Source organism: Strix aluco, chromosome 1, assembly GCF_031877795.1.
Source record: "Strix aluco isolate bStrAlu1 chromosome 1, bStrAlu1.hap1, whole genome shotgun sequence".
Classification (NCBI taxonomy): Eukaryota; Metazoa; Chordata; class Aves; order Strigiformes; family Strigidae; genus Strix; species Strix aluco.
In genome coordinates, this window is record NC_133931.1 from 9359377 (window position 1) to 9374700 (window position 15324).

General features: G+C 36.6%; 1 protein-coding gene across 7 annotated transcripts in view; it reads right to left on the minus strand.

Moving 5' to 3' along the window:
- The window catches only part of EFR3A (EFR3 homolog A), a 102685-nt gene that overhangs the window by 74040 nt on the left and 13321 nt on the right, over positions 1 to 15324 (minus strand). For all 7 annotated transcript variants that reach the window (XM_074840069.1, XM_074840043.1, XM_074840250.1 and 4 more), the window contains 2 exons: positions 3277 to 3353; positions 1416 to 1543 (listed from right to left, as the gene is read on the minus strand). In XM_074840069.1, coding sequence (XP_074696170.1) covers positions 1416 to 1543; positions 3277 to 3353 — 205 coding nt within the window. The remainder of the gene's footprint in view (positions 1 to 1415; positions 1544 to 3276; positions 3354 to 15324) is intronic.

Below are 15324 nucleotides of genomic sequence, written 5' to 3' on the forward strand. Positions count from 1 at the left end.
TCAACAAGGCCAAGTGCCAGGTCCTGCACTTGGGCCACAACAACCCCATGCATCGCTACAGGCTTAGGGAGGTGTGGCTGGAGAGCTGTCTGGAAGAGAAGGATCTGGGGGTTCTAATTGACAAGCAGCTGAACATGAGCCAGCAGTGTGCCCAGCTCCAAGATGGACCCACCGCTGCCCAAAGCTCTGTCCATCAGCAATGTTGGTAGCACCTCTGTGATAACGTATTTAAGAATGAGTAAAAAACACTGCACAGCAGCTGTGAGAAAGGAGTAAGAAAAATGTGGGAATCAGCTCTGAAAACATCAAGGCCAGTGAAGAAGGAGGGGCAGGAGGTGCTCCAGGCGCTGGAGCAGAGATTCCCCTGCAGCCCGTGGTGCAGCCCATGGTGACGCAGCTGTGCCCTGCACCCATGGAGGTCCATGATGGAGCAGATCTCCACCTGCAGCCCGTGAAGAACCTCACACTGGAGCAGGGGGATGTGCCCTGAAGGAGGCTGCAGTCTGTGAAAAGCCCACATTGGAGCCAGCTCCTGGCATGACCTGTGGCCCACGGAGAGAAGCCCACGCTGGAGGTCTTCTCACAGGTCTTGTGACCTATGGGAGACCCTCGCTGGAGCAGCCTGTTCCTGAGGGATTATACCCCATAGAAAGGGCCCACCCTGGAGCAGTTCTTAAAGAACTGCAACCCGTAGGAAGTACCCATTTGGAGAAGTTCATGAGGCACCCCACGCTGGAGCAGGAGAAGAGTGTGAGGAGGAATCACAGAATTGTCTAGGTTGGAAAAGACTGTGAAGATCATCCAGTCCAACTGTTAACCTAACTTTGACAGTTCACAACTACACCATGTCCCTAAGCGCTATGCCAACCCTACGCTTAAACACCTCCAGGGATGGGGACTCCACCACATCCCTGGTCAGCCCATTCCAACACCTAAAAGGCGTCTAAAGGAAGAAGCAGCAGAGACAAAGTGTTATGAACTGAACACAACCCTCACTCCCTATCCCCCTGCGCTGCTCAGGGGGAAGGAGGTAGAGGAGTCAGGAGTGAAGTTGAACCTGGTAAGAAGTGGGGAGTGGAGGAAAGTTGGTTTTAGCTTTGTTTTTATTTGTCACTGTCCTACACTGTTATTAATTGGCAATAAATTAAATTAATCCTCCTCAAGTTGAGTCTGTTTTGCCAGTGATGGTAATTGGTGAGTGATCTCCCTGCTTTTATCTCAACCCATGAGCTTTTCCATCTTATCTTCTCCTCCTGTCATGCCAAGGAGGGGGAGTGACTGGGTGGGCACCTGGCAGCCAGCCAAGGTTAACTCACCACAAAGGGTCTGTCTTACCTCCTAAACAACAAAACAAATATGATGAAATGCAGCTACCTGTCAGAATCTATTTTTAATGCTGTGACTTATTTCTTTACCCATAACGATGTCTGACAACATCTCTGCTCAGTCTCTCTGCTAGGTAAGCACCAATTCGATCCAGCTTTTCTGGTGCAGAAACCGCATAGAAAGTCAGCTTCTCCATATCAGCTTTAACCAGACCATCCTAAAAACAGACATACAAAATAAAAAAATAAGAAAGTTCACAGAAAGTATAAAGCTTTTGAAGTGTTTTTCCTTCTGTCTACTCAACATTTAGAGATCTGAGCCATACAGATGGGAATAAGGTACTGAAAAAAGAAAAACTTTTGAGCAAAATTGTCAATAGCTTAGCTGTAAAAATGGGCAACATAAAAAAAATTCTTTTTTAAGAAATGAAGCATCTTATCTTCCCCCATCTTTTTCTGGGTGGAAAACAGGTATTCCAAAAGAAGGTACTTACTGAGATATGTCATCAGTTCTAAGACACGCTTTTTCCCTACTGGTACAACGTGAATTTTTTATTTTCCCATACCCCCCAAAAAAGTTTATTTGATGTATAATTTTGACATTATATACAAACAAGACTGTAGTTTAAATATTTTAGATTGTAGTTTAAATATTTTCTTTCTTCAGTATCACATCTTGGACAAGACTTGAAGGCTTAATTGTTAGAACAAGATCAAAGATTAACACATTAGTTTCAACGTGAACTGTGATATGGATCTCCTCAGGTGAGGTTATAACCATCAGGTAAGAAGGATAAGACTTTGTCTCTTTTTTTTTTTTTGCTAGAAGTTCACAAAAACATTATTTTTAAAATAAATTACTTTGAAGCTTTTAACACAATCATTATTAATTAATGCATTTTGTCAAGCAAGTCTTCTCACACTTTAGAAAAGGCCCTGTAGGTCAGTGAAACATCATGGACTGGCTTGTGTCCTGCACTGAGACAATGAATGTTACGAAAAGCAGAGACTACGGAGTCTCTGCTACTGAGCGAGATTAAAGCTATAAGACTACAACTGTAGCAATTCCAGGTGTTTCTACACCTGTATCAAAGAAGTAGATTAAAACAAATAAATCTATAAAACTATATTGTTCCATACAGAGAAAACATTTCCTTTGAAGCCGGTAACATAAACTTGTATTGTAAACAGCAGTCAGTAACAACACATTTTAAGGAAAAGCTGTTCTGTTTACTTCTACTATAATATAAAAATACAAAATCTGGTAACATTTTAAAAAAATACAGCAGGAAAAACGTAAACTCTTGATCAGTCTGAACCATCACATGATTATGTGTAGATATAGGCATTACTAAATGGTAACACAGAACTTATTTTCACAGAGAGTAAGAATTAGGCTTTAATACAGCTCCAAGACTGTTCCAGTAAAATGAAAAAACTGTACATGAATAACTGGGGAAATTAAAAGAACAAAAACAAAAATCCCTTTTGGATCACAACAGTCTACCAGAACTATAAAAACTTACACAGTCAATACATTAAGAGTTAGAAAATTAAAATATTGTAAAAAAACAGAAAATGTTCACACCTGCAACCATAATAAAACAAATGCTTGTGGTTCTAAGTAGTTATGGAGTTAAGTGCTGCTACCTCTGCTGCAGAATACCCTGTTTAATTAAATCTCTATTTCTCTGAACAAAATATACTAATTTTGCTCTTCAATATACACAGCCCTGCTTTGAAAAGGGAATTAGACCAGATTATCTGTAGAGGTCCCTTTCCAGCTAAATTATTCTGCTAACCTCTATTAAAGCTATGAAGAGCTAAAGCAGAATTTACTGTAAAATGTTAAAATAGAAAAGAATAAATAAAAAGAAAACCCCTAAAGCATTAGTTACTAACCAAAAATTTTCAAACGCCAATCCCTTAAAATTTTCAAGTCATCACTTACTTTTGGATCTTCAGGAAATATGTTATCTACCAGACGCTTGTAGCGAGGTCGCAACGCAGCACAGCAACAGCACACTCCTGCAAAGAAATTTACCCCCCAGAATTTAGAATTAAGCTTTAGAAACTCCAGTATTTTCATTTGAAGTGACTAGCTGACAAGCAAGGAGAAAAAAGATACAGTGAATTCAGCTGTTTGTTACCATCAGCAATAAAGCAAAATTAAGGTAATTGAAAATGACTGAAAAGTCAAATAAGCAAAACTACTATTATAATGTAATACATGAGAAAATACGCAAGCATCTTGGGTACCTGTACCTGTCATCCAGCCATACTTAAAAACATGTAGAGAAATCAAGAAATTTCAACATTTAGTAATATTAAAACCAAAGCTATATCATTTGCTGGTTTATCTTCATTCTGAATGATCATTTCAAAACATATCTAAACATGCAGTATGTTCACTTTTACAAAAAAGTCAACTACAAAATCTTCTGTTTCCAGGCAACCATATAAAGCACAATATACAAAACAAGCTCTCTCTTCATTATCCCGCTATTTTACTGGGCATCAGACAAAAGACAGTGACTTGAAGAAAGGTATTTTTCTGATCTCATTTCTACTCTACTACTAATACTGCACTGATATAAAGATAATGACAACAATACATGTAACTTGCAATTTTATTAATTTAAAAGGAGTCATACCACCTGCTCTAACAAGATAGAAACCTACAAAGCATAGTTTAGTTTTTTCTAGCATTCAGCACTGCTAAAACTCTGGAATAATTCCAGTTTACTTGAAGTAAAAGCTTAGCACACACACAAAAAATAAATTTCTAGTTCTCTGTCCAACTATTTTATCAGTGCAGATTTACTCTTTTATTTATTTATTTAAAATTTCTTCTATTTAAATGTTTTGACAAACCAGTTTTAAATGTTTCAGTGGACATATTACCAAACTAATTCACTGGCCAAGCCTCAGACTAACGTTAAAGCAGCTCTGATACATAAGAACCACTAAATTGGAAATAATATACTGAACAATAATATAGCAAGTATGCATGCAAGTCAGTGGCTGGCTGGTCTTTCAAATCTCAGTATCTAGAGCATTCAGATAATTAAATATCTTACAAATATCTTAAAGGTACTCATTTATGTACTCATAAAAATCATAGAACACTTCACTAAAACCAGTAAAAGCTGCAAAAGTTTTTACTGCAAATCAAAATAGGGAAAAGAATAAAGGATATCTGGGCAGTAACTTTTGCAGATAAATTATAATCATCAACTTTTCAGGATGTGAAGAAGTATTAGACAAATACATCAGGATTTGTATTTCTTAAGACATCCAAGTAACCTTAGTTGTTTTTAACCATATTTATCAGAACATCTGGGAGATTTATGACAAAGATTTCCCCTGCTGTACTTGTTTTTATTACAAGACTCTACAAGAGTAGATATTGTCCCTCTATTCCACCTGTTTTCTGATACTACTTGTCTTCTGGACAAAAAACTGAATCGTACTCATAGTCTGACAACTTTATTCTTACAATTTATTTAATTGGAAACAATTATTAAAGATAGATCTATAATTTTAAAAGCACACTCTAAGTTCTCCTCAGTGGTCTTTTAACTCAGTTCATCAATTAGAGAGTCATATACCACCAGTAAGATGAATGCAGACTTACAACTTCAATACGTAACTATGAAAATAAAAAACACTCAAGGAATAAACAACTGGAATATTGAGAACTTTTGTGTGAAACAGAACTTTGTTACTACTGCTAAATTCTTCATATGACTCCTTTTGTTGACATCTCCTACTCACAAAAGTCTAACCAATGTAAAAAAAAAAAATCTACATTTACAGAAAAACTACAGGTCCTAGGCAGCTAAAATCAAAGCTATTTCATATGCCACTGGAAAATGTAGGTATCGGAAGAGGCTGAAAACCTACTGGAATTAAACCAAAAATAATTCAGATACTTGTACAAATTTATTCTATTGAGAGCAATGTTGTGTAACATTATAAAAGTAAGTAAAATCATAGTAAGAAAGCTGTATCTCATTAGTGCCTAATATATCACTCAGTATTCGGAAATTCAAGTATCACCATCAAAATCCACCAAAACCAGACTTAATATTGTTAAATGTTTCTTGAGTTATGTTTGCAGCTCTGCACCTGGCTCAACACTCTGTAGTTTTGTTTTCCTACTTGATTTTCTACCTTATGGACCACTAACATTGGTCCAGAGTAAACAGTATGCTTGATTACTGCTAAGTATAACAAAACATTCTTGCAATAACTACAGTAAATATTTTGCTACAGCTATCTAAACCATAGTAAGAACAGAAAATATTGTAAAATATTATATACAAGACAGGGGCAATTAAAAATTCTTCTATAGTTTCTCTGTCTTTAAGTGGCAGGAGAGAAAATCCTTGCAAAGAACCACAGTTTAAGTTTTCAAACAGTGTTTTAGAACTGTGCTAATTACATAAATTGAACACAAAACCTGGATACAATCACTCCTTTGAGAGGGATGAAATATCAGATAACAGCACCAAGTCATTCTGACAGTCTTACCAGATGGTTTCAGTTAATGGAAACTTTATAGTGTTCAAACACTGCTCTTCAAATTTGTGACACACAGTAAATTTGACATTAAAAAAAAAAAAGGCTTAACAGTAAGTATATTACATTAAGATTTGAAAATTTTCTCTTCTCCCCATCCTGGATTTTCAGTGGTATATTTACATTGCTATATATTTAATTATAGCACAGTTTACATGAAAAAATACCACCACATTTTCAAACAATTCTCTATAATAAAATATAAAACTAAAATTAGTATCAATTTTAATGGCATTAAAATAATTTTCTAAATTAAATGGAACCTTCAAGTATTAGAAAGCTAGAGCTAATCTATCAAAGCTTTCATCCTCCAAAGATATTTGGAGCAAAGAAATTTAAGTACAACACTCTCAGAAAAAAAAAAAAAGTGACAAAGAACAGAGAAAAAGAAAACCAAAAGCAAAAAACAAAATAATTAACAGTCATGAGACACACTTTGTGGGAAAATTATTTATCATTTCTCAGTGTTTTGATATAACCAGGAAAGATTAATAAAAACATAGGAATAGGTTTCTTTAAAAATGTGCGTATATAAAAAAACCCGTAAAAATCAACCCTTAACAACATACATTAAAAACAGAATGAACTTAAAAAAATAGAATCTAGGAACACTTCACTATGTAGACCAGAAAAGATGAATGTTTTAAAAGATGGAGAGAACCTGAGCAATTGAAAATAGATTCTATACTTCTTGCATACAAATTTAACTCAGATAGAAGCTGAACCAAATAAACAGATTCATTTCACACAAATAAGCCGTTTTGTAAGTCTACAGAACGCAGTCACTAAGCCAGGTAAAAAGATCCTGCTCCACTTTATGTAGGTTTATCATCAAAAAATCCTATGACAATTCCCTTTCACTGTCAGGCAAAATTTGCATTTTAATGGTCTCTCCCTTGAAGACATCTTTACGTCATTTTATATAAGTAAATATGAAGGTTAAAGCGGCATCCACAGAGACGTTCACACTGTTACATGATCACCAACATAAAAGCTTTAAACAATACTTATTATTTACTTCTGCAATAGTGGGATTTTCCAAGTTTAAACATGCACGTTCTCTTCTGCTAAAGGAATCCTGTAATCTGCATTTCACATGCTAAGACTGTACATATTTTCCAGCTGTATAGTTACTTCTTTTTACACACATTTGTTCTACACAACAGCAGTAAGAAGAAACAGTCCGTGTTATCAGAAAATGGTAATTTCACCTACCCAAACACATACATGGTCTCGGTTCAAAAGCAGAATTATAATCATACGATTTTTCTTGCTCAACAGTTGGAACTTGAACATACTGCCTCATCCTGGATGTGATTTCACTCCCCAAGTACTCTCTCCTTTTACAGAAATTTGCTCTCTCCCACTAGCATAGAAGCAGTTACTTCACGCGAGGGCTCTGCAATACTGTAAGCTTATCTGATTAGCCCTGTGACATCTACATAAAGCTACCAAACACGTGAAAAACTTCAGTATCAAATTCTGTTAACAATGCCAGGCACAAAAAAAGGATAAAAGAATAAAAGTGAAAATAGATTGTCAGTGTGTGATTCACAGTTCATCGAATTAAAGTGGACAGAGCCAGTTTTATTACTTCAACTTCCCCGGATCACACAGTTCATTATTTCTGTGACTAGAAGCAAAAAATCAGTATAGTATCAGAAAAAAAAACTGTGTTCAGTCAGCAGCCACCTATCACTGTGTAGTGATAAATATTTTACAAAACATACTTCCTTGATGTTGCTCAAGAATGGTTAGAAAAAAATTACTTAAGGCAGACTGCTGATCAAAAAGGCTTTTTACCTGAAGGGTTTAAGATTAGAGAAGCACTTTAAAAATTAATAGGTTAATGAAATTAACATTATCTCTAATACTACCTCAGAATTTAAGAAGAAAGCATTACAGAATTTAAATCCTTAACATCCTTACTCACAAAGATTATGATACAGGTAGATTATGATTCAGGTAGAAAATCAATTTTGAGTTAAGCAATTCTGAAGCTACTTTCTGGCTTCCCATTACTTCTCATCATTTTATCATTTTACTTCCTACATTACATCCACTTGGGTGACACAAATACAGGATTTTCATATAGGTATATTTATAAACTCCGGAAATAAGGTACTGTTTTTAATAAAATCACAACTTATAATTTCCACTAAATAACAATTCCATACCAATTCTAGACTTAAGAGACTAGTGCTAATAAACTAGTGCTTACTGCAAATAAATTCAGAAAAAACACTGAGCTACACAGAAAATGTCACCACATAGTTTACTAAAGAAACCCTATGGTATGAATTAGAAAAATACACGTTACAAGAAAGTTTTATTTGAAATGACTTTGCCTGCATATTCACTGCTACATCTTACTCATGCAAAATTACACAAAACCAAAACCTTTAAACTGGCTTTAATCATAAAACACCAAGTTCTGCCCATCAAGTTTAAAATTGCCAGATTAATTTCCTCTTTATCAAAACAGAAAACAAATGGATTGTATTATTTCTCTAAAGCTAGAACTTCTTACAAAATTTTGTAATGCTAATATTGTTGTCAACTGTTTGCAGAACATTAACAACCTGAACCAAGATTTCATGTTCACTCACTGAATATTTTTGTTATGTCCCAAGCTTGCACCTGGTTGCCTTTACTGTCTATCTTCCAAGACTTAGAAAAAAAAAGTTCTATCAAAAAAAGAAATATAATCAACATAAAAGCTTGAATCTACAGATAAATGAATGTTTTGCTAATATCAAGAAACTAAGCAATATTAAAATTCCATTTGGTTGCTCAATGTATTTAAATATAACTATGTAAAAATTGAGTACTTTTACACATTAAACTTTCATTTTATTTTTCTATATCTGAGATAAGGAATATAAACAAAAATATTTTTTTTTCAAATATCCAGAGGAAAGTGCATAAAATAACATTTCAATCATTACACTAATTATACCTGGTTAGTTTTGAACTGTTAGTATCAGCTGATGCATTTAATTCCAAACTAAAGCTATTTTCAAGGGCATTCCCCTTCCACTATTAAAAACAGATCAAGTATTTCAGAACAAGGAAATTATTCTGGCCATATAAGGGAGTTAATTAAAAATATTCTTCAACCTGCTATAAAAAGAACAACTGCTTCAAGGACGCGCTCATCAGCCATTGCAATGTCCCTGTAACACACTCCCAGAGAGGACTTATCATTTAGACAGTATGAAGTCCCATCCCCCAGATAAGTCTCTTCTCAACCTCCCACCCTAGTGCTATTTGGCTTCTAAACAGCTGGGTTTTAGACTGTCTCCACCAAAACTCAAAGAAAATGGCCAACATGCAGACAAAATTTGTGTCTTAAGAACACGATATTCATCTTTATGTCAACTTCTGACCTCAGTGACAGCAAAATCTCAGTAACAGCCAATGTGGCAAATTCCATCTACCACCTAGGTTTGGCAATTTTACGTTTATTTTTAAAAATATTTTGGTGCTTCATTAGTTTGAAATAAATGAAAAAAACCAACTTTCTCCCAATCATTTATTCTTACAGTAAAGCCGTAAAGCTAATTATAAAGCTAGTTCTGGTGCGATATGACTTCAAGGTGTGTTCTTCTGTACTTTAATCAACACGGAGAGATGCACAGCATGATACAGTGAAAAGCATGAAAAAATGATTTGAATATAAGCTTTCTGTGAAAATGAGGAATGACAATGCATGTCAAGCTACTGGTAAGAAGGAGGAAAAAAACTCCCACACAGTCTAGTCAAATAAGGCTTACCACTAAGCTTCTTCAATGAGGTATTCTTTTCAGAACCATTAGCAATTAAAACAAATCCCCAGGGATGATATTATCTTTGGGACAGTGCCTTTTAAAGACTTCTAATCCATTAAAAGGAAGTTTTCCATTACATTGAGTTCTCCGGTTGCATTCTTTTTCAGAAGTTCCACCGCCTGCAGTGTTTCCATACTGTGTCTTGTCTCTCCCACCTTTGTTGTTTTCACATAGTAACTTTGTTTTACTTGCTCATTTCTGTTCTGTTCAACACCACCTCCTCCTTTCCTACTCTGAGATAGTACCAGCACTCTATTTTTAATACAGCATTAAGAATATCTAAAATTAATCCAGTTCCAGCAAAAGAAGCTCTACAGCTTATTACAATTTTGCTTCTTAGTTCCTGTCATTACTTATTAAGCCGGCCATAACAAGGTCATTTACTTCTCATCACTAAAGCAATGCAAAAAGGAAATTTTGTCACTCCAACTTCAGAAGACACCTCTACATAAATCTTCTTGACCCCTCTCCATCACAGCCAGCACTGATAACCTGTTAACTGTAAAAAAATTGGGTGAAGTCCAACTTTCATTCCTGCTTTCAATATTGGGTTTGCAGTCAGAAAATGAGTTCTAAGTGATAAACCCAGAAGAGGAAAAAAAAAAAAAGAGGTTTTGTGTAATCATGCTCCTGTTTCTAAACAAATACTGATTTATAGCAAGGTGTTTCACTAATCAGTGAAAGATGGGGACATAAGCAAATTACTGGACTAAAAGAGAAGGGGAGAGAAAAGGAGGCTCATAGTGCTTTGTGGAATGTCTGAAGCACATGAACTGATTATTCCTCCACCCAGACAAGTAGTAGAGCATGAACAGCTCATAACAAATATGACAAAATATCTGCTGTACTTAAAGGCCTCATCCAGTACCACACGGAGCCAACAAGATATCCTTTATCTACTATTTAATTCAGAATAAAAAAAAATAAAGAAGGATTGACATTATCACAGCAGCCTCCTCCTACTCTCACTACTTAATATGAATACTTTAATCTGTCTCTCCCCATCCAAATGCCTGGCTCCTCCCAAGATCAGTGGGTACAGACAAACAGAGTCTCCACAGAACAGTGACAACCCTGGCATAGAAGTAAGCTCCCAGTACCAGACTATCCTGTTTAAAGCCTGGCTTCACCTTGACCCTAACCTATTCTCTAACCCAGATGAGCAATTTTCAGAAAACTGCATCCTTGAACACTTCACAGCCACAGAGGATAGCTGCAGCTGACAGATGAGCATTCCGTAACCTTTGCAGGCACGCGAAAGGCCAACAAACTTGCTTTACACTCCGCCACGGGTTCCACTGAGGAGGGCTGCAACACCTCCACCTCTCCTACCACCTTGTTGCAGGTAGGAAGCAACATGTAACACAAAATACCATTCTACAGAAGATGCTGCAGCACCTCAGGACTGAGATGGGCACTATGTTTGAAGGAAAGTAAAGGTAACAGGACAAGCAGTAACACTTAGCTATCTCCAGGGTGGCCAGACGTCGGTAAGATGCAGTTCTTGAGGGGCACCGGGGGCAAAACTATTCCAAAAGGGTCACTGTCTCCATCTGGAGCCTTCAAGCCCTACTTCTGATCAGCAGGTTAGCCAACTACAGGTAAAAATATATATACTTGGCTAAATGCCTCAGTAAGCTTTGGTGACTGCTACTTAAACCCAGGCTACAGGATCACTCCCAGATGCTCAAGCTGGTCATACTATTTCTTCCCAGTCCCAGCTCCAGCCAGCAAGGCAGAGAGCCAACAGGGACTTTCTCCATGCCACTCCCCCCATGCCCAGTTCCAATTTTAAAAGTTCTAAACTAGGTTTTCCACACTCCTTGTGCCATTGCATTTCTGCATAGATTACCGGACACAGCCCTACTTCCCAGCAAGGAAGAAAGTTATTTCATTGTTTTAACACTTGCTGTTCACTTCTGTTTTGCTACAGGAATTCATGTGGATTCATTGCCTTTAAAGCAACACCCCTCGTATATGCATGTATTTTGAGGATGAGAGAGGGGAGGGGAAGAAGAGGGCATCAACAGGAAGCCAGGACAAACAGATGGGTCTGGATACAACTCTACGCAGAGCATTAGGACAGGGTAGTGGTAGTCTATTAAGTAGGGGCTAAAGCAAATCCAACCATCTCGCAGTGATACTGCAAATTACACAACCTCCCATTGTAAATGTGGTAATGTTACAATTAACAGTACATTTAAAGTCTCAAACTTATGGCAGTAGCACATATGCATTACTTAGCATCTCTTAGAACATCAGTGGTCGCCAAACACCATGATTCAGCAGATGTCTCAATTCCAAGGTCAGAGTCACAAAAGAAATTGGAATGACTCCTGATGCATGGAGAAGTTTCCAAAATGTCTAAAGATACACCTTGCTGGTCAGCTTATCTGTATTACATAGCAGCCTCTTCTCTTTTTGAAGCTGTGGCTTCCCTACGCCAAGGAACAGGTGGAACAGTGTCAAACACTCCCTACTTTTGGAAGGTCATGAAGATTTTGTCAATACTACACATTTGCACTATTTGAAGAGAGCTTGAAGGAAGGCACTGGCAAACTTTGACCATCACCTGCCCTACAGAAGACAAGCTCACTTCAAACCAATGAGTAACTGGTCAGCATGTGCCCAGGGTTGCCACTCTTCTCAGGGTGATAAGCACTTGAAACTTTGTGCATTAAAAAATCTGAATGTAGAAAAGCATGAAGAAGTTTCCCGACTATGACTACTTCCATTTTCTTAAAATGATGCCGCTTTGCATCATCTTGAACTTGATTCAATCCACAAGGGAGGAACACAGCTGCAGTGGTAAGCACTCGCAGAATCTTATGTTGCTGCCCATCTGTTTCCTCAGAGGAAAGGATGCTCAGAACAGTTGTGTCACTTCTTTATCACAGGTATCCTATGACCGCAGTATCTAGGCTGGGAGGATTAAATTCTCCACTCCAGCCTAATGGGGCCTTGCAGCACACGTTGCTCAAATGCACAGTGCTAAAATAGATCAAGGAGTAGGTACCACATTGTCCCTTGATTCATGAAGAAAATAAAGCATGAGAAGCTTTCTGTGAGAGAAAACAGCGTGTGCATCATGATTAAAAGTTCTGATGATGAGCAAGCAAAGGTTCACAGGCCTTCTCTCTGGAAGCCTCAAAGCTAATGCAGTGGCAAGGTTTCTCTTAGGGAACTAGATTTTAACTAGTTCAGAGTAAACCACTGAACTGTATATAGGACATGTGTGAGTGTGTTATTCTATATATCCTTTTTTCTATTTTCTATTAAAACGCACCAAATGCCAACATAAGCATGGTCAGAGCTTCAAAAAGAAGTTTTACCCTCATTTCAGCACACTCAGCTATAGACTTCAGTACATATACACAAATTTTGAAAAACATCTCCTAATTAAAAAGAGAACTTGCTGTATACAAGTAGTTCAATACCACATTACATAAATTTGATTTCACACATACACACTGTACACAGAAAGCAACATAAGAAAGAGAATGGATGAAAACTTTTCTGTGAATCTAGAACCACGCTGTGGTATTTACATTAATAAAACAGCACAGCAATCCTTCTGAGGCACATACACAGGGCTCAAAACATGACAAAACATCTGTTCTTGTTCGGTTACAAAGTGTTTAAATTGTATTGTCATTACTGAAAAGTAAAATGCTAAACAAAAATGTAATGTTACTTTGAAAAACAGAGTCACAGGTGATACATAAGCTTAAGAACTCAAATTCTTGTCCAAGTCTCACCAATCTTCAATTAAGTATCCTATTTGTGTCTGTACCTACCAATTTGATTTTCCCAGAAAGTATTTGTGAAATAGGATATTGCAATTTGGACACGCGAACATACATATAGAAGAACACTAAAATAATCTGGAATCAAAAATTTGAAAAAAACCTCTTTACATATTATCAACAACTGGTCCTTGGAGCTGCCCATACACTCCATTTTACACACTTTTTCTCTGCAGACAGCTTTATCTAGTGCATCCTGCCCTCATAGAAAGGCAGCTTTGTGCTACAACAAACAAGCAGAAGCTTAAGCAAAAACTCTTCCACATTAACAGTTTTAAACATAGACACGAAAGACAGAAGTTACACTAAAAAACTCCTTCTAGGTTAATCTGAACTATAAAATATCCTCGTGGTTGTTACCTTTCCCATTAGTTCTAAAAAGTGCTCCAGCTTGGATTCAGGTTTTCCAGAATAATTGCCAAGCAGCTGTTACAAGGTTCTGAACTGTCTTCTCTCCAAAACAGTGAGATTTAAGGACAGAAGATATGCCTATCTAGAACCACGTATTCCAGCTAATTAAAAGGCAGTTTCCCCCTCCTGCAATTTCTAATCAGCCACAGATTACACAAGGAACATACATGCAGCTGATTGCTCTTCTGTGCATCTTCACTACCTAAAGGCTATGTCCCTTCACTATCACCACTCTGCTTCCCACCAAACTGTTCAGTCTAGATGATCAGTCTAGTAGACAGACAGCTTTATATTTATACACAAAGAAGTAGTTATATATACACGTATTGTTAATCAGCAAGTGTTAGTTGTCTCAGCTTTCCGTAGAAACCAGACAAGACATCTGTGGGCACACAGGCTCATTGGTTTCTACAGCAATCCAAGCATTCTTCCCCACAACCAGCACTTCTCACCATGCTGCAATTCCAACATCAGATTTAATTTGCAAAAATAATGTTCTGTCAGTTCTGAAGAACTTTAAGGTCATGTCTAAACTAATGTCAATAACAGATCACAAACTCATTTAAAAAAAAAAAAACAACACACACATATAGAAAAAGTCTTGGATCCAGCTTGCACTGCATTTATTACAAGATGAGAACTCTTGATAGCTCAATCATATCGGACACGGATCATTTAATAACTATTCATATTTTATTACCTATGAATTTCAGAAGTAGGGTATCAGCACCGTTAAGTCCTTTTCTAATCATTGAACAATTATGTTTTAGTTTAGTGAAAATGGGAGAATGTGTTTTAATTGCATAAATTATTCTGTATTTGTCAGAACTACAGAAGTACACTAACAAGATATCTGTGAAAATTTATCTTCACATACTTCCTTACATATTAACAGCTTTACAAATTATCAGGAAGGAATACTGAGTTAGTATAATGATACAGCTAAGTGTTAGGTTGAAACATTCTCTTACTAAGGAATGAGTAAGCATTCTTAAGCCACAATTAAAGACTCCGGGTGCCCATTTCAAGCCAAAGTACAGACCTTAATCAGCAAAATACTGTAACATGTCCAAATACAAATTAGAATCACAGTTGTGCTCTTCCTGAAAAATGAAAGGACCGAGGCCCTTAACAGATCTCAAGTTGGATGTGAAAAGGAAGGTTGAGTTATACAGCCACCAACTATTTTTTAAAATCTTGGGGTCTAGAATTCTACTCAGACTTTACATGGTATAAATCTATTTTTTTTTAAGCTCAGTAGCTTTTTAAACAATCTAAAAAAATGTTTATTTTGAAATCATTTAACCTTTTCTCACATAACTGTTGGGGATTTTGCACATCTTTAACCTAAAAGATTAATTCTTATTG